The sequence below is a fragment of the Taeniopygia guttata genome, chromosome 1, assembly GCF_048771995.1.
Source record: "Taeniopygia guttata chromosome 1, bTaeGut7.mat, whole genome shotgun sequence".
Taxonomy (NCBI): Eukaryota; Metazoa; Chordata; class Aves; order Passeriformes; family Estrildidae; genus Taeniopygia; species Taeniopygia guttata.
Window position 1 is genome coordinate 105,143,030 of NC_133024.1, and position 21,366 is coordinate 105,164,395.

At 36.4% G+C, this 21,366-nt stretch overlaps 1 protein-coding gene across 23 annotated transcripts in view; it reads right to left on the minus strand.

Moving 5' to 3' along the window:
* DMD (dystrophin) overlaps window positions 1–21,366 on the minus strand; it is a 1,135,802-nt gene that overhangs the window by 157,272 nt on the left and 957,164 nt on the right. For all 23 annotated transcript variants that reach the window (XM_072937290.1, XM_041719931.2, XM_041719926.2 and 20 more), the window contains one exon: window positions 2,610–2,756. In XM_072937290.1, coding sequence (XP_072793391.1) covers window positions 2,610–2,756 — 147 coding nt within the window. The remainder of the gene's footprint in view (window positions 1–2,609; window positions 2,757–21,366) is intronic.

A 21,366-nucleotide genomic window follows, 5' to 3' on the forward strand; every position in this document is an offset into this window, starting at 1 on the left:
ATCATGATGTATACGGATATAATTCATAGAATTATAGAAAAGTTTAGACTGGAAAACACCTTGGCCTGATTTAGGTTTTTGATGTGTGCAAAGACAACCACTCACAAACTACCAACCTTCAAAAGTAAAAGCACTAGAGTATAAATACCCTAGCAAAATATCTTAATTTTTGGATGAAACACAGTTCTTAATGTATTTTTCAGCTTATTAAAGGTACTATTCTAAATGAAAACAAACAAAGTTTGAATTAAAAAAAAATCTTTCTTGATAACTGAAGGCTATGTTCTCTGTGGTATACTTGTAAATTCTTTTAATGTCAGGAGCTTTGCCCTTTGACCAGCATTACACCAACCAGATCTCTGACTTAGTGAAATGGTTATAAGTCCCACCAATTTTAGGGGATTCCTGGTCCCCTAAATGTCAACTGGAAGCAAGCAAGGGTTTGCAAGACACGTTCTACCCCAGGATGAGCTCATTACATACACTGTTTGAAGCACACATGAGAGCTCCTTGTGAAATTCATAACAAGTAGCTACTTGGAAAGATTTCATCTCCTTTAATGTTTAGGAAAGTTAAAAAAATAAACAGCATATTATATTTTCCTCAAAACTATTCTATTAAAGGCATGAAGCTACTCAAAGCCCACAGAAGATGACACAGTTATCAGTGACTGAGCTGAGTGCATCAGCTTTCATTAATGAAATGCACTCCACACAACACTTCAAAACCAGGACTTGTTGAGTCTGAGAGTGGTTGAGTGCTTCCTATACATTTTGTACCAGTAATACTCCAGAGTATATTCACTAAAATTGAATACAAACCAGGAAAATTAATGGCAAACATGCCTTACTGCAAAAATACAAATGAAGTTCTGGGAAGATTCTGGAGGAATATTTGATTCTATTCACTAACAGCACTAATCTCACTGTAGAACCACTGTGCAATACTACAGATGACTATGGTTGCCCTTATTCTTATGATTATAAAATGAATATAATATAAAATCTCTGTAAGATTTGGCTTAAGATTTTACATTTCCTCCTCTAATCTTATGTACGTTCCCAGTGTTAATAAATAAACAAGTGAGACATGATTAACTCCTTTACAAAATGTTTCAGATGTGATACATTTTATGTCTTTATTCACTTTTCTTACACATAACCAAGGATGGGTATATTTCTGGCTAGCAATAGCACAGAATTCTCTGGTTTATGATTTTTCTACAGTGATATTTTCTAAGAAATGGGGTATATAGATAAGAAATATTTTCCCTATTAGGAATATGGCAAGGGGGGAGAGAGAGAGATCTAACCTTTGAGGAAGGAGAAAAAGAAAAGTAAACTAAGAAAAGAAACAAGAGGAGTACAGAAAAAAATCCCAAAGGAAAATAAGGGAAGGAAGATGGGAAAAGACATAGAAGAGAAACAGAACACAGAAAATTAGAATTTTGAAAATAAGAATTAAGAGAAGCCTGAGACTGAAATATATATTAAAAAAAAAGATGAAATTTACTAAAGTCCTGATTTTAGGTGACATCAGCATAACAAAGGCAATTAATACATAAATTAAAAAAACCCACAAAACCACCAGAATGAAAAAGAAACATTCTGAACAACTGTAAAACCAGAAACAAACAACAGGAACATACCTTAGAAGGATAATGGTTTCGTATAAAACAAAACCAATTTTCATTTCTGCTTATCCTATTATGTGGTCAAAATTTTAGTTTCTATAAAGGGTATTACATCTAACTGGAGTGCTGGTCATACATAAAAAAGTCTAGCCCTAAGATGGAAAAATACATAATATTCTAAAAATTGCCATTGGGTGTGAGTGTTCTGCAGATCTTGCATGTAGAGCAGCTGGTCTAAATAATTGTATATTTGTTCCAATTGATCTATTTTATTCCAGTCTATGCTATTTTATTCTCTTCTAAAAAAAAATGATCTCTGCCTCTCAATACACTTCAAACTCTGCTCTCTTTTAAATAGAAAAATTATATTGTAGGAACAAATATGTCTCTCTTTCCAAGGGTCACAACTTGGCCTTTAGTATATCATAACCTTTCAAAGTTACTTATGTCTTTTCCCCTCAGGATGTGTTTAAAAATTTACTGGAGTGCTTTCACCTTACTCTCTGTATCTTCCAGATGACATTTAAGTAAATATGAAAAAAGACAGTATACCATAATATTTCAATTAACTATCTGTTCCATCAGCAATAACATCTCACCCTGACATACTGTCTTCCAAGTATCTTCAGACAAGATGAAAAATTTATTTTCCAAATATCTGGATTTGATAAGGCAATAATTTACAGTGAAAGTGAACTGTGCACAATGTTTCCCGAGCTCTGTGGAAGAGAATGTATTATCTTTGAAATGTGTGTAAAACACGTGGCTTGCCCTTTATATTTATAAACTATCAACAATATCAGGTTGGGCCTCTGTCTAATGCATTTATGAATGGTAACAACAAAACATTTTCTTGGGCTTTCTCATCTTTTATTCCTTAGTACTCCTTTGGTGCTATCCCACAGGGAACAAAGCACAGAGAAATAGAAATATTTGCTTAAATGCCGCATAAAGAAAGAATTAATGGGAAATATACCTGCAGCACCTTCCACCTTGTGTTTAGGTCTTCCACGCAGCTGAGATTGTACTGGGAGAGTTGGATATCAGGGGGAGTGAAGCGGTGAGCGAGCTCATTGACGTGATGCACCTTTTCCTTAAGGGGAACAAGTTCTGCTCGATAAACCTGTGTGAATCAAATATAAATATAAACATAAATATAAACATAAATATTAATATGAGCACTAATTTCAAAAACTATGGGCTCTGCTACCAGCTGATTAGTAAAATAAAGGTATTACACACAAAGCTGAAAGGAAAGAGCATACAGCCATAATTCTGTTACCACTCTGTTTATTTAACCTCATATGGACTTTTGGTCTCAGGTGTAAGGCCTGAGGTGAAGGTGATGTGAATTTGGAACCTTCGCAGCCACTTCTGCCCAGTTTAGCCAAATTTCTACCAGCACACCCACTGGGAGGTGCACTGCAGAGCACACTTATCTCCTGCCTCATCCATTACTTGTGTTTAACATGTTCAGTCAGGATGGATGGGAGTGATGAGTACAGTTTAGCATAGAAAAACAGAGGAAGAAGCTGTTCCCAAATGCAATAAATGGAAAAATGATGAAACTTTTACAGACCCCAAAAAGGCTATGATTTTACCATGGGTGTTGTGTGTGTTACAAATAAAAGGCTAATAATGGGAAGTCCATTAAAAAAAATAAGAGAGGAAAAAAGATAAAAATGCTATACATCTCAAACTGGTTTACATGACTCATATTTAAAAGAAAAAACAAATAATGTTCATTTTAAGATAAACTTTAAAACTATGCATAAAAGCATAGCAGTTTAGCTAGTAATTTCAGTAATGTATGTGAAAATCAGAATCTGCCAGTTACAAACTTCTTTTTTAAAATCAACAACTTGATGAGGATGTCTCCATGATGTATCAGGGTACATTCAGATAAATTCAGGGCACCATGACTTTATCAAAGAGAGGAATCTCAATGTAGATCTTCCACTGCTCCATATCTATCGTTTCTAAGGAGACATTTATGAATTTTTAATATGATAAAATATGTCAAAATGTAACAATGAGTCATTTCTAAGGGACAAATTCTGTCATTCTCAGGATCATGTTTTATTGCTATATGATGTCTGCACACAAAGGCAGAATAATTTACTTGCTAGATTTGTCTGCTCTGTAGCTCCTTTCTCTCAGCATTTTTAATATAAACCACATGTGGTCTGCATCTCATTTTAGATCATCAAATAACCTGAAATTATTGCCTAGTAATCTTTTCATCAACACATGATGCAAAATAAGGTAAAAAAAAAGCCCATCTAGTATCTCAGTGAACCTTAAGAGTAAATAATATGAAGACATTCATAGATGTCAGAATGCCATGAAGAGCACTAAAGGTAAACACCATTGAAAAATTGTTACTCAAATGTCTTTTAAAACTAGACTTGACTTTCCATCAATTATGTTAAATTACCCTGCAACATAAGGAGTTAGACTGGCTTAAGTGCTACTCATACAGTGAATGACTCTAATGATCAATCTTTAAAATACACCATCAGAAGGGATGTGTATTTTGTAAAGGAAGTACAGAGAAATATGCAAATGCCACAATGTGAGAGAAGATGCATACATCAAGTTCATGACATAACAGTTGACTTCCCCATTTCACCAGTTTTATACCACTGGAATAGAACTGACATTACTGGTGAGTGCTGATTTATGGTTTAGTGCTGAGCAAGGTCTGAAATACAAAGAAAAGGAAGACAGCTCACGTTTGGTTTTACCCTAGAGAGTTATATATGTGCTTACCCTGAACTTTTTAGTTAGCAAGTGAGTTCAGAGAACAAACAACATGCTGTAAAAGTAGACATTTGTTGTTGTAAAGTAAAGGCCTCAAAGGCTGAAGAAATATATACACCTCTATCTGAGCACTTCACTTACAAATGGTTGTTTTACTGCTTTTTTTCCTGTGATCTGCTATCACGGCCCAAGGTGCCTGGTCATGACTCTGTGGCTTACAATGGAGATGATCAACTCAGCTCCTCCTGTGTTGGTTTGTTTCCCAGATGAGAGAACACCCCTAATCTTGTGTCACCAATGACCACTTTGCATAAAATATAGATATACATATGTATATATTTAGATATAACAGAAAATATATAATGAAGGTAATAGATAATAAAAATTAAATGCACAAATTAAATATATATATATAAAATATAACACACTGATAGATTAAATGCTGTTCAATAGATGGGAAGATCAGTTTCTACACTATAATGCACTTTAAGGCAGTTCCTGTACTATATCGAATTAATTTTCTATTATTTGTATGGGATTAGGATCAGGTTTCAAATTGAAAAACATCACTGCTTAGGCAAAGCACACAGGCCTTATCAGACACTTGTTTTTAAACATATATTAAAGTATATGGCCGATTTCAGACCAATTATGTGCATCTGCATTTTGGACTTGAAAGTACTGGTCTTATTTGAACACCAACATTATTTATTAGGTGAATCATTTATACCCAAATTAAAATGAAATAGAAAATATTTCATAATTAGTCAACATGTTGTCTGACTGTAAGTTATTTTACTGACCAGAAAGGCTGTTGCACAGAAGCGACCACACTGAAAGAAATGAAATAGACATGGAAATAAAGAATAAAACTCATGTTCTGCCTTCTCTTCAATCGATGTCCTAATTAATTTTTTTGTGCTGCAAGGATAATGATTTTTGCAATGTGATAATAATATTACAATGCAAAAAAATACCACAGCTTTTGCCTTTAAATTCAATATTCTGTATTCTATTGTTGGTAAGCCTGAATTTTTGCTAGTGTTTTTATTAGCTGGTCAAATCCAAACATGACAAACATCAAGAACAAAAAAAAAAAAAAGGAATGCTAGTCAATGAACAGCTATCTAATTAAGGCCAATAAGCTTACAATTAGAAAACTGTAGACAGAAAAGAGAAAAATAGCCACAGAAAGATTTGGAATATAACTTTGTATTCTTAAGAAGTCAGCAACTGTAAGCCTTCTTTATGCAATAGTTTGTCATAGACAGTCAGCCCATCAGTCGGCATACATGGTTCTAGAGCTAAGCATCCGTAGAAGCAGAAATTTAAAATTTTACTGGAAATGTGTTACAGAAATATTTATATTTCTAATAATTTTGTATAATACAAGACTGGTTGATTTTTTTCTATTTTTTTTCCTTCTGCATAGTGAGTACTAAATATATAACAAGCTTATATAGAAAAAAAATTAGAGAATTATATTGCTGGTAATTTAAAAACCAAAATACATGGTGAGTAGTAGTATATTGCTATCACAAGGAGATGTATACCCATTAAATTGCTCAGAGTGCAAATGAGTTCACAGTATGAACAGCGATAGGACAACCAGCCCCAAATTATCTTCATTATAACTGTCCTTATGCAAGACAGAATTTCAATGGTTTGTGATACTGTAGGTGGTAGATTGGATTTTAAATGATCCGTACAGTCTTTTTAGAAAATATTTCAAAATGCCTTGGAAAATGTGCAAGGACTCCAGAAGACACATACCACAGGCATCCTAACCAGACAAATACTAAAAGTCTGGAGAGCACACAGTGGCCATAATCAGTCAGACAAAAAGCTCATCTTACCCAGTCCCTTGTCTGATAGCAGCCAACACAATCCCTTAAGGAAGAAAGCAAAGGAAAACATCAGCTCCCCTGTCCCTTTCACTCTTCCAGCTCAGCAACTTGAGTCTCAGAAATTATAGAGCCAGAAGCTCTATTTTTAGGTCGAACAGATCTTAGTGTAACCTTCTCCAAGGAATTACATACTTGATTTTTGGACTAACATAGGCTTTTATGATCCAAAATATCCTATGGTAAGTTTAACATTTAGGTTAGAATTTTGGGGTTTTCTTAAACCTATTTCTGGATACCTACTTGTGACCTAAATCTTAGATCATAAGAGACAGAGATCAACCATTCCTAGTGGACTTTGTGTTGTGTCAGGATGTACAAGACCCACATCATGTTTTTTCCTTCCTTTGCTTAAAATGCAAAGATTGAGATGTATTTGATTAAATGTACCCACATTTACCCATATCTGTAAGGTATGTACATCTGAGTGAGTTGCCTTTAATCTACAGCTAATCAAAGCCATTTTCTTGAGTTGAACATAATGTAAGGTTTTACTATAGGATGACAAGAATCCATTCTGAACTGCAACAACAGAAATGAGCAGATTTTATTTGACTGTATAGGGAGCCTAGGCAAGTAACTCACATACAGACAGCTATCTAAAAAAAAAAAAAAAAAAAAAGACAAAAAAAAAAGACAAACCCCACTCCGAGACTGCTTATTCTGTCCTTAGATACCTTTTACCTAGTCTGTTATAAATGTTTTTAGATTGGGGATCCCTAACACTTCCTACTATATACATGCTGTAGATATCACAGGGACTTACACTGTAGCACCATGGTATTTTCTGTCTTTTCTGTAATTTTGAGTAATTCCTCACATTTCATTTGGCTTTCTGAACAGTGCTGAGCACTGATGTGATGTTTTCAGAGACTTCTGCTATGATTCCAAGACCTCTTTCATGGATGCTAAAGGAATGTTTGAAAGGCCTAAAGGGATAATTAATGTACACAGAAAGTTGGGATAGCTTTTTCTACATTTTGCTTGAGATTTATCAACATTGATAAATCTGCCATCACTTTGCTAGCAGTCAGTACTGTGAAGGCTTTCCATAGTTTTGAAGGCTTTCCATAACTGTGAGGACAGCTTGCAGTTTGTCCTCACCTTAAATAATTTGAATAGGTTTGTATCATTAAGATGTGCCCCTGCATTAATAATTTTCCTTTCTTGTTCATTTATGTACATGCTGGACAGAGTAGACCTTCTGGAGCACATCATCTTCCTCTTTGGGAAAACTGATCTGTGCTTTTTGTTTTCCATCTTTTACAGAAAATTACCAGATAATTGGTTATTTATCCACCATAAAACCTTTTCTGTTGTCTCACTGGAACTTAGTTTCTTTGCTGAAAGACATCTTTAAAACCCCTGGGGAATGGCAAATGGCCTACAGCCCCTTAAACATTATGCTCATGTTTCCTTAAAGGCCCAGTTGGAGATGTAAGGAACACCTACTTCTACAAAATTGTTCTCTCTTCTACAGAATATCCCTTCCCATATTTCCTTGTCTGTAAGTCCACAGGCCTGACTAAATGCACAATGTGAAAATTATCACCATGTGTGTCCCTCATCACTCATCATTAAACCCCCCTGTTTTAAATAAGAAAATGTTGCTAATAAATACAGCTATTTCACACTTCCGTTAGAACACTTGACCAAACAGCCATCTGGTTTTGGTGATTTAATGGTCTTAATCAAGACAATTTGTTCTTTGTATTTTTGCTTCAAATAGGTTTCTCTATTATTTTCTTTAGCCACCCCATCTTTGCAGGTCATTCTGAATCCATTTGGATGGTATGGATTTGTTCTCAGGATGCAGTGCCTCTGTGCTGCCTTCAGACACTTTGTCCTTTTGGTTCCTTTTCAGCAGGCTTCCTCATCTGTGTGCAGCTTTCTTTCTGAAAACTGAACTGTGCTGTAGTGGATTTTTTGGGTTATTTTTGTCCCTGCAGAGTTGCTGACCTTTAGTTCATAATGATCCCTATTATGATAGCAATGTTTTGAACTTGCAGTGCTCAGCACCAAGCCAGATCTTTTCCCTACTGGTTATTCTCCTGGATTTTCTTATGTATTTTCTATTTAGTGCTGTACCTTCAATTCCAAAAGGATTTCAGGCTAGTGTCTGTAATTACAGATCAGTTTCTAATGCATTTTTTAAGATGCAGGATAAGCCTCCCAAAATTAATTGCAAGTAATTTTCTGCATATTTCCCATTAAATTTGTTTGTGCTTTGGGTATCCTATTCCAAGGTAGTAAGAACCATCAGGTAGCCCTCATCTCTTTCCAGAATATCAAATCTGTTTATGAAAATTTGATGCTTAGGGTTTTTTCCAGATGTCCTTTCTTCCTCATTTCACATGCCATGTGGGTGGTTTTATCCTATCTTTTATTTAAGGAACCCTAACACAGACTGATTTTGCTTTGGAAGGCTGCCCAATGTTCAGAAGGGAGAAAAAAAAATCTAGGTCTTTTTATTTAAAGATTCACCAAAGGGGGAGGGTTTTGCCAACGCCATGAAAAGGTTTGCTTTTTCTTTTAGGATTCATAAATTGGTTCCATAAAAACTGAAAGAAAATTCACTAGTCATTCAAGTAGAAGAGTAAAACACTGAAAACTTATTTCAATATCAGTATTACATTTTATACTAATTGTACATACTTACATATATATGTAAATAACATATTTATATATTCCTATATATAAACATACATATACAAAAGATATAGTATATATTTTTAATATATACAGTCAATATTAAATGCTTTTTTAGCTTCATGGAGTTTTTGTTGCCAAATTCATGATAAAGTTCAGAAAGGAATACTGACTCTACAATGCATATTTTCTATTTCTTAACCCTTTCTCCCTCAACCTCATGCTCAACTGCTGGCTGACAAGCCAAACACAGTGTTCAGGAGTCCAATTAAAACTGAGTCAAGTTTCTGTAACTTCCAGCTCACTGATGTTAGTGGAATTGGGTGACTAAAGCCTGTTAAGCCATTTGGAAAATACACCCTGAAAAGGAAGTCTATTTCCAGAACATCAAGTATTCCTCCTGCACAGAGAAAAACTGAAATGAGAACTATTTTTTCTTTATTGTCTGCTATTGAAAAATGCCAATGGATCATTAAAAATGCTTTTTTACATTTACTGTCCTTGTTCCTACTGATCCAAGCACCTACCATGTATGTTTAGATGTAGTCCACAACAGTGCCTTGTCAGAACAAGCAGCATTTGTGGAGCTGTATTGAGTATGAAATCATTGCTGCTTAGCATTCACCACACTAAATAAAGGAAAATATCAGCATGCACATACAAAGTCATATATCTTTATGCACACCTCAGTAGTACTGATATTGTTTAGCTATATTTGTCTTAACAATTGTATTTAATAAACAGACAATATCTAATAATTATTTATTTGCAGCTGATATGCAATTGTTCAATAAGAAACTTAAAATAAGTTATTAAGCCTTACCAATTATTATTTAAAATAGTCAGTATTCCTATTAGCTGCTACTTACCTGCAACACTTCTGGTGTGAAAATTAGGTAGGGAGCAGACCCATTTTGGATGTTATTCCATCCTTTGTGTTCCTTAACAGCACTTGGACTTGTAAACAGGTTTAAAGAAATGTATGTGAGACCATGCATGGACAATTACTCCAGCATTATTGTGTGATATTTTTTCCCAGCTGTATTGTCCTGAGTCACCCTGAACACACTGGTAAAAATCAAGACTCATTAGTATTTCCCATACTCGTGGGCAGAGGGACCATGAATCTCACGGTGCATATACTGCAGAACCCTTCTCTTGTTGCAAACAGGAGTTAAAAGAGACTTTAAAGTTCATTTCACCAATGCATCAAATGATTTGAATGTTCAGTGCCAGCTTCTGGAAATGAGTTTCTATCTATTTGGTTATGGATGGAACTGGCATGATGCCTGTATAAGATGTTAAAGGCAATTTGGCATAATCTCTAGATTTTTATTTCTCAAATTTTATGGACTGGCAATTATAGCAACACCAGCCTTTGATTTGAACACTATGTTTATGCTTAGAGCACAATATTGGAAATTAAAATTGATCCTGAAGTTAGTTTCCCCCAGAGACAGTAAATGCAAGACCTCAGTAGTATCCTCTTTCACAAATGTTCATTTTTACAAGCCTAAACATGAGGAATTCAAAACATTTTTATTAGCTTTATATAAAGGAAAGAAAAAAAAATCAAATAATTTGAAAATCATCTCTAGTTTTCCAGCAATGGTATTTACTATTTAGGCAGTTCATATCTTGCCTTTGTACAGGACTGAATATTATAGCAACTACATTTAGGAATTAAATGTTTTGCACTTTTTAATAAATTTTTTAGGACTGTGCAAGCTTGGACATGTACAAAAACTGAAGGCAAGAGCACATTTTTTTTTACTGTTATTAGTGTTCAAATGCTTAATGGTTTCTAAATAGTTTTGTTTGTCTACTGACAATCATTGCAAAGGCATGCACTAAAAATGTTTTCATTCTCAAAAAACTCTAAACTGTCATCATGGTCTGGCTGAAGCTGGAAGGCAACTCTTGAGATCATCTAGCTCAACCCCTCTGCTTAGAGCAGTGCCAGTTGCCCAGGACCATGTCCAGTCAGGTTTTAAATATCTCCAATGATTGAGACTCCACCACTTCTCTGGACAAGCTGTGCCAGTGTTTGAATAGCCACAGGTGTCTCTCTCGTATTCAGGTGGAACTTGGTGAGTTTTAATTTGTGCCTATTAAATTGTCTCTTGTCAGTGGACAGTGCTAATAACAGCCCAGCTTTCTCTTCATTCCCTCTCATCAGGAATTTATACCCATTGATAAAATACTGAGCTGCCTTGAGTCTCAAGGCTGAGCTGCCCCTGTTCTCTCAGCCTCTCCTCACAGGAAGGTGCTTCAGTCCTGTGACCTTTTTTGTGGTCCTGCACTGTACCTCTTCTAGTGAAATCCATGCCTTTCTCATACCCCAGAGCCCAAAACTGGATCCAGCCCTGCAGGTGGACCAAGGCTGAGCAGAGAGGAAGCTGATGGCAATGTCCTGCCTAATGCACCCCAGGGTGCTCCCGGAAGTCTTTGCCCTGAGGTTCTGTGTAAGACACTTAAAGATCACAATTTGTCCAAACGCTCTTAAGATCACTGAAGGACTTTGCCATGGTAGCAAACCAGGCAAAGAAGCAACTGCTCATCTGCGGCCACCAAAGCCCACCCCATCCCAAATACGCCTTCTGGATTCCTGAAATTTGGACTTTGAGTTAACCCACCTGACAGAAAATTGAGAGAAGAGAAAGGTCCTACTGTGCAATCATCCCAGGTCTAAGGAAAGGTAAGTGAAGCTGGGGAGAGGGATGTTTCACTGCAAGGAGTCTGTGGGAAGGCCAGCTCAGCAACTGTGCTGGTAGCTGGCTGTGGCTGGGTCTGGTGGGGGGACACCACAGCCTGCTGACTCAAGACAGGAGGCCACTGACTCAAACGAAGAGAAAGAACAAGTATGGGACTAATTAGCTTTGGAAGTGAGGGAATCATTTAATCAACTGAATGAAACAACTGTGTAGCCAGTGAGCATTGATTCCTTTTATTTGCTGAAGTGTATAAATGGTGAGAAATTCTAAGAAACCTTGGAACCCCCACCACTGAGAAGCCCAGGGTGAGGAAGATCAATGGGATACCACTGGATCCATGCATCACTATCCTTCCATCTGATCCCTTTCTCTCACTTTCTCTCCTCCCTCTTCCCTCCTCAATCCTTTTCTATTTCTTTCTATCTCTCTACCTCACATTTTACTGTTAAATAAAATCCATACTATCGACTTTGGCATATGGTCTTGTTTGCACCTTAATTCAGGCAGAGGCATCTCCCTAGTAATTGTAATAACTGGATTTTAAGAGTGTGTTCCCATCAGCTGTTTGTCTACCAGTACCCCCAAGGCTCTTCTCTTCAGAGTTGCTTTCTGGCCAATTGGTATTGAGTGTGTGCTATTAGCTGGGGTTCTTCCTCCCAGGACACAGGATTTGGCATTTCTCCCTGTTGAACTTTACGAGATATCCCTCAGTGTAATTCTCCATGCTTCTGTATGAATGACAGCACAACCACCTGGTGTAATGGCTGTTCCTCCCACTTTTGTATCAAGTGAGTAATTACTGAAGGTGAGCTCTGTCCCAGGGACCATTTCATTTATGCAGATGTTAAATGATATTGATTCAGGATCAACCACGCTGATACCTCACTCCAATGCAACTTTCTGGTCCTTCATATGCCTGAAGATGGTTTAAAAGATTAGGTGTTCCATCACATTCCCATGGATTTGGGTGAGGCTCAATAACCTGTAAGTACCTGTGTCCTTCCTCCTGTCCTACTTGAAGGTGAGAGTGACACTTGCTCTCTTCCAGGATGCAAGAATTTTTCCCAGTTGCTGTGACTATTGAAGATAATTGATAATGGCCTCTCAATAACATCTACCAAATCATTCTGCACTCGTGACTGCATCCCATTAGGACTCAGATCTGACCAGAATTATGAGCATGATCCATGCCCTTACTTGTTCCATCATGGCTATTTCTCACACTTAGTGTGAAGAAGATTTCAAGAAAAGGCCAACACTGCCTACAGAGAAATTCTGTTTCCCTGCTCTGTGAACAGCACTTACACAAGACTGTGGCCTCACGCCAGCCTGACATTTTCGTGAAGAATTCCCTCAAATAGAAGAGTTTCCTGCTAGCACTGGCTTATGTTAAACCTAAATTCTCACAGCCTGTGCAAGAGACAGAAAAGAACATCTGGCACTGTGAAGAAAATATGAGATGACTTAGGGAGAAAAGTTCTCCTGTGTCAGATGAATTTCTGTTGTGGGAAGGTTTTACACAAGCAGCAGCTGCAGCTAAATCAGACCAGGATCCATGTGCACAGTAAGGTGAGTGCTTGCCCTACACCTGCCACAGCAGGTTCCCAGCTCACTCGGGCTCTCCCCCTCAGCCCACTTATTTTCCAAGTGGAGGAGTATTCATGGGCCAGAGCACTTCTCATTTTATATTTAAAACCAAACAATGTTGAACTGTCCCAGGACAGTTTAACAGTCTCCATCTTTTTCGTTCAAAATGATTTAGTTTCTTCTTTGGGGGTTTAGTGCACTCTGATTCAAATTTCATTGAAACCTGGTTTTGTCAGCCTCTAGCTCAATATGCTACACTTAGCTCGCTTTTAAACTCACCCTGTATTTTTATTTAATTGTAGTGCTCCTGGGGACAGGCGGTGTTGAGACAAAATGGATTTCAGCTGATTTAATTTTCCATCCTATATATTTTTATAAACTCAGAAATATCCAAGCAAGAGTGCACTACGCTAGAATACAAATCCTCTTCTGGGATAAAAATAGTTCAAACAAAAAACATCAGGGGAGGAAGAAAATCAAATTCACTTTAATTTCTCTCTCATTTTGAATTCTCTATTGCTAAATCAGTAAAACATTACATTTTTCAAAAGTTATTTACTGCAATTTGGAAGACTAACTTAGTATTTCTTTAAAAATAAGATTATTAAAATTTGAATAGATGAAAAAATGGACTAATGTCAGGTATTAATTTTCTTCTTTTCTGAACTCTCAAGGGAAAAAGCTATAATTTATAGCAATGTTATATCTAGTAGAAAACATTTATTTATTAGGATGTTTAATTTAATGAACAGAAGCACACTAATAAATAGATGCACTTATCCTGAAACACAGATCACTAGGTTACTATAATTGTTGATCTATTTATTTATTTATTTTAAATCAACAGCTGATATACAGTTTCATGATTCCTGAACAAATACAAGCTATGCTACTGCCTTGCCATTTATTCTGAAATTGTGTTCTCCTCCATGGAGGGGGGAAAGTAAATAAGTAAATTTAGATTGTAATTCACTCTAGAAGAACAACTCTAACCATGTCATGACAGAGCCCATGACTGCTGAAGTGTTATAAACAGCTCCACACCAATTTTTCCATATAATCAAAGTCAGTTACTCAGTTACTTTGCAAGCAAGAGATGAAGTACCTCAGAACTGTAAGTAACTAGAAGGATTTCAAAGTGTGATCTGAAGGTCTAACACCAAGTCTACACCAAGGTCACAAGAAACATAAAAGGAATTTAGCAAAGAAAAGTTTCCCTTAGTATGGTTTCAGTCAGCACTATTAAAGCTAAAAGCATTTGCAAAATATATATGCTTAGGCTGTAGACTCAGTGAAATTGTTTTCAAATCACTAATAACACAGTATCTATTGCTATTAGTTAATTTGTACTCAATGTATGTTAGATATACAAACAGAAAAGGTTGAATAACCTGTGTTCATCACCAAAAGCTCTTGCAGGTTATAGAGACTCCTTGTCCTCAGAAAACAACTGCTACAAAGCAAATCTCTACTGTGCTGTGATGGCACATGGCATTTTAAAGGCAAATGCACTATTCCACTGACTCTCCCAGTTCTGGCCAGGACAGAGCTGGTTTTCTCACTGCAGTCACGAGAGAGAGGAAGGGTCGGGCAGGGGCTGGGCTGGGGGTCATGCATGGGACGGAGCTGCTGGCCTCAGGGGTGAGCCTAGGCTGTATTCCAGACCTCCCATATCATTGTGAGGGGTGGAAATAGGATCCTCACCTCTGGAAGAAATTGGGGTGTTGGCTGGGGTGGGGGAAAAAAGGCACATTGAGGGTCCGGGGTCATTTTTGCCTTTTATCTCAGTGGCCACACATGGCCTTGGACAGTGAATATCCTTTTTTGTATGTAACTCACATAGTCTTTTGTATACTTTTGCTATTAATATTGTTGCTGTTCCCGTTAGTTTTTCTTATTTCATTGTTGCTTTTCAAGTAAATTCTCCTTAATTCAGAATCTCTGTTTTTGTTTCCCCATTATGGAGAGGAGGGTGAGGGGGAAGGGAACACTTTCAGTGGGGTTTATTTTCCAACTGGGTTTTCAAACCACCACACTGACAAAAAAAAAAAAAAACAAACAAAAAAAACCAACCAACCAAACAAACAACAACAAAAAAACCCCAAAAAACCCAAGAAAAAACAACCCAAAAAAAAACCCCCAAAAAAACCACCCACCAGTTTAAACCAGAAATATTGCAACACCTGTACCATAATATTACAAAACACCTCAAGCTTTCAGATATCAGCAGGCAGATCCTGTAGCTCGGAAGGAAAAATATGTATACATACAAAAGCTTAGCTTGGAGATTACTAAAACACAGATTGTTTTCTGACACTTAACCAACTTTAAACAATTCAGACAAGCTTCAGAAATTCCTCATTTTTTCTAACAAAAACTAATAGAGATCTTAAAAGAAATCTTTGTTTTTCTCTCATGTCTTTGAGTTTACCCTGTAGGTATTTAATAATGTTTAGCCTCAAAAAGTTGATAATTATTACCTCTAGGAAGGGGAATAAATCATAGAGCTTAAATAAATCATAGAAGGGGAATTTTTCATAGAGCTTAATGCTGAAAGAAGTTTTTTCAATCCACTCAGTCTCTAGTATTCAGAAGAATGCAGGTCGGATGGACCTGCAGTTTTGTTGGAAGCTCTGTGTTCCAACTCTTGAGTTAATATTGAAATTCCCATCTCCACCTTTTCAGCACCACTGTACGATGTGTGTGGCGTGGGCATGGGTGAAACCAGGTCAGCACAGAATCACAGAATGGCTTAGGTCAGAAGGGACCTTTAAGATAATCTGTTTCCAACCCTTCTACCATAGACTGGGAACCTTTCACTAGACCAGGCTGCTCAGAGCTCCATCCAGCCTGGCCTTGAACACTTTCCAGGGATGGGGCATCCTCAACTTTTCCAGGCAAACTGTTCCAGTGTCTCACCACCTGCACAGTAAAGAATTTCTTCGTAACATCTAATCTAAACCTAGTCTTTTTAAGTTTGAAGCCATTATCCCTTGGCCCATCACTACATGCTCTTGTAAATAGTCTCTCTCCATTTCTCCATCTTTACTGAAAGGCCACAATTAAGTTACCCTGATGCCTTCTCTTTTCCAGGCTGAACAATCCCAAGTCTCTCAACCTTTCTTCTGTGCTAAGGGAGGTGATTGGAGGGATGCTCTATCCCTCTACTGATCTTGGCAGCCTCTGGAATCACTCTAACAGCTCCTGTCCTTCCTGTGCTGGGACCCCAGAGCTGGATGCAGCTCTGCAGGTGGGGTCTCACCAGAGCAGAATCCCCTCCCTCACCTGCTGCCTACAGGGTTTTGCTGCAGCCCAGGATGTGTTTGGCTTTCTGGGCTGTGAGTGCCCATGGCCAGCTCATGTCCAGCCTCTCACCCACCAACAACCCTAAATCCTTCTCAGCAGGGCTGCTCTTGATGTGTTCATCCCCAGCCTGGATGGATACCAGGGCTTGCCCTGACCTAGGTGCAGCACCTTGCACTCATTAAACAACATGGGCCTACTTGAGGTGTAAACCCCTAGACTTCTTACATCTAATAAAAACATCTTTCAACAGTCCCAGAGAAGAAATTCAGTTCTAACAGTAGATTTTAGCAACTGCAAATGACAGTGATTTACTTTTTAAGCTAATGTAAGAAGAAAGAGTATTAAAATGAAATGTTGAAAAGGAGACAGTTAAATAAAACTTAAAAACTTAAACACATCTTGGGTTTCTAAAACAGCATCAGACACAGGCTGGGCAACTGTCATGAGTAGTGGCCACCTGTCCAGGCATTCAAGCTGAAATCCTTCTAGATGGCTGCCCTGCCACGTCTTTAGGGGGAGAAGGCTGTGGCTCTGGAAAATGGGCAACTGTGGCTCCTGCTGTGGCTGATGAAACTATCATTCTTAATCCAATGAACAACTGAACCTGACCAAAATAAAACAAATTTCAGGTTAAATATGAAGAAAATAAGAATAATTTGTGTGGCATTGCTGTCTGGACAAATTTCACTGATTCAATTGCCCTATTTGTAAACTGAGGATTATACTTTTATTGCAATCTCAGAAAAAAAGCTGAGAAAATTAACTCATACTATCTGGAACATGAGAAGCACTATAAAAGTGCTAAGTAGCAATTATAAAGTTTTATTATGGGCTAACCTTTGCCAAAAAATGAAATTAAACTCTATTAGGCCTTAAATTTATAAAGATGAAAATGAGAAATGTGTAACTCACTGGGTCCATGATAAACATTCCAGGCAATCTAACACTCATTGCACTCCCTGCATCAAACAGTCCCTAGACAATTACTGGGTACCAGCACAGGAGCTTGATAAATTGATTTAACTTTGCTCAATGACTTGCCCATGTCATAGAAACAATATCATTACAGAATCTACACACTTGATTGCTCCCAAGAATTTATTTTGTCAATGTTTTAAGAAAATATTGCATTAGAAACACAGTACTGACAGATTTTTTTCATGGAAAAAAATTGCCTCATCACAGAAACAATCAACATTAAAATTAATTTCTGGTACGCTCCCCTTTTCCCTCCTCTCCTGTGTCAGTGAATATCTGTGTGTCTGGTTATATAATAATTTCTGGTATGTCCCTTTTCCTTGTACAGGAGTGTTCCAGTAGCAGACTATATGTAGGAGACCAGAGTTATGTTATGAATACTCCTTAGATTTAACTTTGCTCCCTTTAGCCACACAGCTCCCTGTGCCACACTCACTTAGCAAAGCCTGAATAAAATGGTCCCATAGTAAGGAATGCGTTGCTCTCATTGTACTTTGTTTCCCTCTTGGCTAAATATTTACATTTTCAGGTCATAAGAAAAAGAAGGATTTTGAACAGAACCAAAACAGTTCAAGAGCATCTTTGATTTAATGTCATGCCTTGGGATGTTAATACTTCACCATCAGATTAATATCTATGCATGCTGCATTTACATGGCAAACTTGAAACAAAAAGCGATGCTAAATGCTATAACCATGCCACTTAGGTACTTAAAAATTAATGTTTAATTCTCCTTCTAAAAGCTCAAGTCTCATTCTTCCCTCTGATACACTGATAAAGAGAAATCCCTTAAAAATGTTCTCGTCTGACCTGAATTCTGAACTTCAGAGGCATAAAAACGACAGGCAAGTCTTTATACAAGTATTAGTCAGTTCTCTCAGCAGGGTATCAGAAACCAAGATCAGAGATTGCCAAGACTTAAAAAGTCAAAATCTGCCTGCAGATGTGCATGTTGAACTCCCACTGAAATCAGCAGGGTGAATTCAGACAAGGAAAAATTTGGCTCTAAATGAAACATGCTGATCTAATAATAGCATTTTCTACCAAACTGGGTTGGAGGTAGAAAAGATTTCCACCTTGACTGGTCACCTTTTACTAGTTGTCAGGGAAAAGCTATCAGTATTTTTAGCCCAAGCATCAAAGAGAAATCAAAGAGAAAATAGTTAATATTCTCTTTTAATAATTGAGTTAATACAGTTAACACAAATCTGATAGAAATTGGGTTAAATTGGCACAGTTCCTTTCCATGTGCTTGTTATTTGTAAAGTGGTCTACAAGTAGCTGCTCCTTATGCTAGCTGTGATCCCTCAGAAAGTTAATTAAAGAATACTCATTTTTGTTTCTTCTTTGTTAGCAGAGCAATGCTACTTTTTCTGTATAACAATTATGCTACTATTTCCCAATAAGTAGTATTGTGAAGAGCAGTTGTCATTTTAAAAGATGAGGATTTAACTTCTCTGCTTGCTCATCATCATTCTTATTATTCCTATGTAAAACAAGATTTTGGATTCTTCCTTAAAGCAAGTAGCTTGATATAGAGAAAAAAAAAAAATGTAATCTTGTCTGTAAAAAACTATAGATACAATGGTAGCATCGAAACCTGAAATAAGGAATATATACCTCATTGCAAAAGAAGTCAGCAGAGGGAATGATTGCTTGCTTCAGGTATTTAAAATGATTTAGATTGAGGCTATTGCCATAATGAACCCTCCAATCTTATCTGACTGATTACATAGAAAGAACATAAGGCAGATTATACCCACTTTTGAACATATTTCTTTTTGCGTAAGAAAATAAATTAATTCATAAGCTGTTTAAATGAGATTGGGAGACCACAGGACACAACGGAGTAACTTTCCTCTCCTTCAAGCTAAGAAGCTAAGAGCTAAAATCTGGTACAACTACATGACAAAACAGTTCATAGTTCATAGTTCTGAACTAAATTTCATATTTAAGAAAAACCTTAGCAAATTAAACTTAACTGCAATAGTGACAACCAAACAACCCTACTAAATTCTCTTTTGTATAAAAATGCATTTTAAAAAAGGGAAAAACCATATACCAGACTGTCATAAATTCAATAATATGGTTAGCTGAAGTGTTTTTGATGTATAACATTTCAAAAGTTGACCCATTAACAAATTGAACAGACTTCAAGAATTTCTTTCATTATAGCAAACTCCACAAAGTTTTAAATTCACAGGACTATTATATATCATAAGGACATCTGTAGGATGTCAAAGTGCTCCAGCAAATTTCAGTATGGTTTTGGTTTATTTTAAAATAGATTTTATTATGCTTTAATGTACTTTAATGTTGGTCTTGTTTATATTAGTAGTAAAACGGTTGATGAAGATTTGATATTTTGTAAATTCTGGTTTTATTGACCATATTTATTTTTAAAATCTGAAGGTCCTCTAGTATGCCATTAGATCATCTCCATTTATATCATCTTAGAACAATCTCTAAATTACAAATATTTTGCTGATACAAAATTTGTTTAGAAGGATCATCTCTAATTTTCTTGGGAACTGATTTTTGGGTTTTGGAAAGCTGGAAGATTCATTAGTAGGAAATGGTTATTCTGCATGTAATAGTTTTAAAAGTCCCAGAGTCCAGCACAGAACTTATTAGGAGACTCACTTAAGGAAATAGAACATCTTAACCCAGATTGATTATAGCCCTTGGTGGTAACAGCTGGCTTCAAATTAAACTGAAAAAATGTATATGCATTTTGAAGCAGGTTAAGAAAATGTCATAAATAACTATTGTGTGATTCTATCACAGAATGACTTGTATGAAATGGTAATCTTGAGAGCCATTTGTAACAGTAATTACTTTATAGTCTGAAGAAAGCATTAACACTTCCATCTCCTACACTGCAGGCAAATAGTTTCCTATTCAACAATGAACCAATGGATGCTGTCATCTTCATAGTTTAAAAATCTGCATATGAAATACTTTAGCATTTGTGTGGTTTTTAAAACTAAGAATGGTAAGGAGTGTAGATATAGTAGAAAGTATCAGTAAAGAAAGAGAATGAAAGAATATCTCTGAAGCTGCTAGATATGTAATGTCATTTTACGTTATAGACTGGACAGCAAGAGCTCTGCTAACTTAATTTTGTGCATAGCATAATTTTATGTTAGCAAAAATTAACAAGAGAATAGGTATCACATTGCAGTCTGACCTCAATTTGGCTTACCAAGGATCTGGCACTGCTATTGATATCAAGCTGATTGGAAATTTTGATTATTTAATACATCTTCCAAGTAATTATTTCCTCCATAGATTCTATTGATCTATTTAAAACTGATCTCCAGTACACATCTCCATTGCTAGGAGGGGATGAATAGGGACTATTGGCTTGCTTTTAGGTGTCATTCATTAATTTCCCTCTATGTCATCCCTAATAGCTCCATATAAAAATCATTATTTTTTGGGGGGAAGGATAGAAAATTATCAATTACCCAATCATTTGAAGTAATTTTGGGATGAAAAACTAAATTAGAAATTCAAGAATTCACTTTGCTGTCAGAATCTCCATGTTAGGCAGTTGTCAGCACAGTTCCCTCATAACACCACTGTAAGAGTTCACTTTACTGAAATATCCCTTTGAAGCACAGCGGTAGCTGAACAGTACCAAAGTGAGTCCACAGAAGAATAGATAAGATTATTATTATTATTATTATTATTATTATTATTATTATTATTATTATTATTATTATTATTATTACTATTATTATTATTACTATTGCTATTATTATTAAATACCTACCCTCATTCAGTGTCCTGAAATTGAGGTTGTTGATTCTATATTAAGATTATTGTA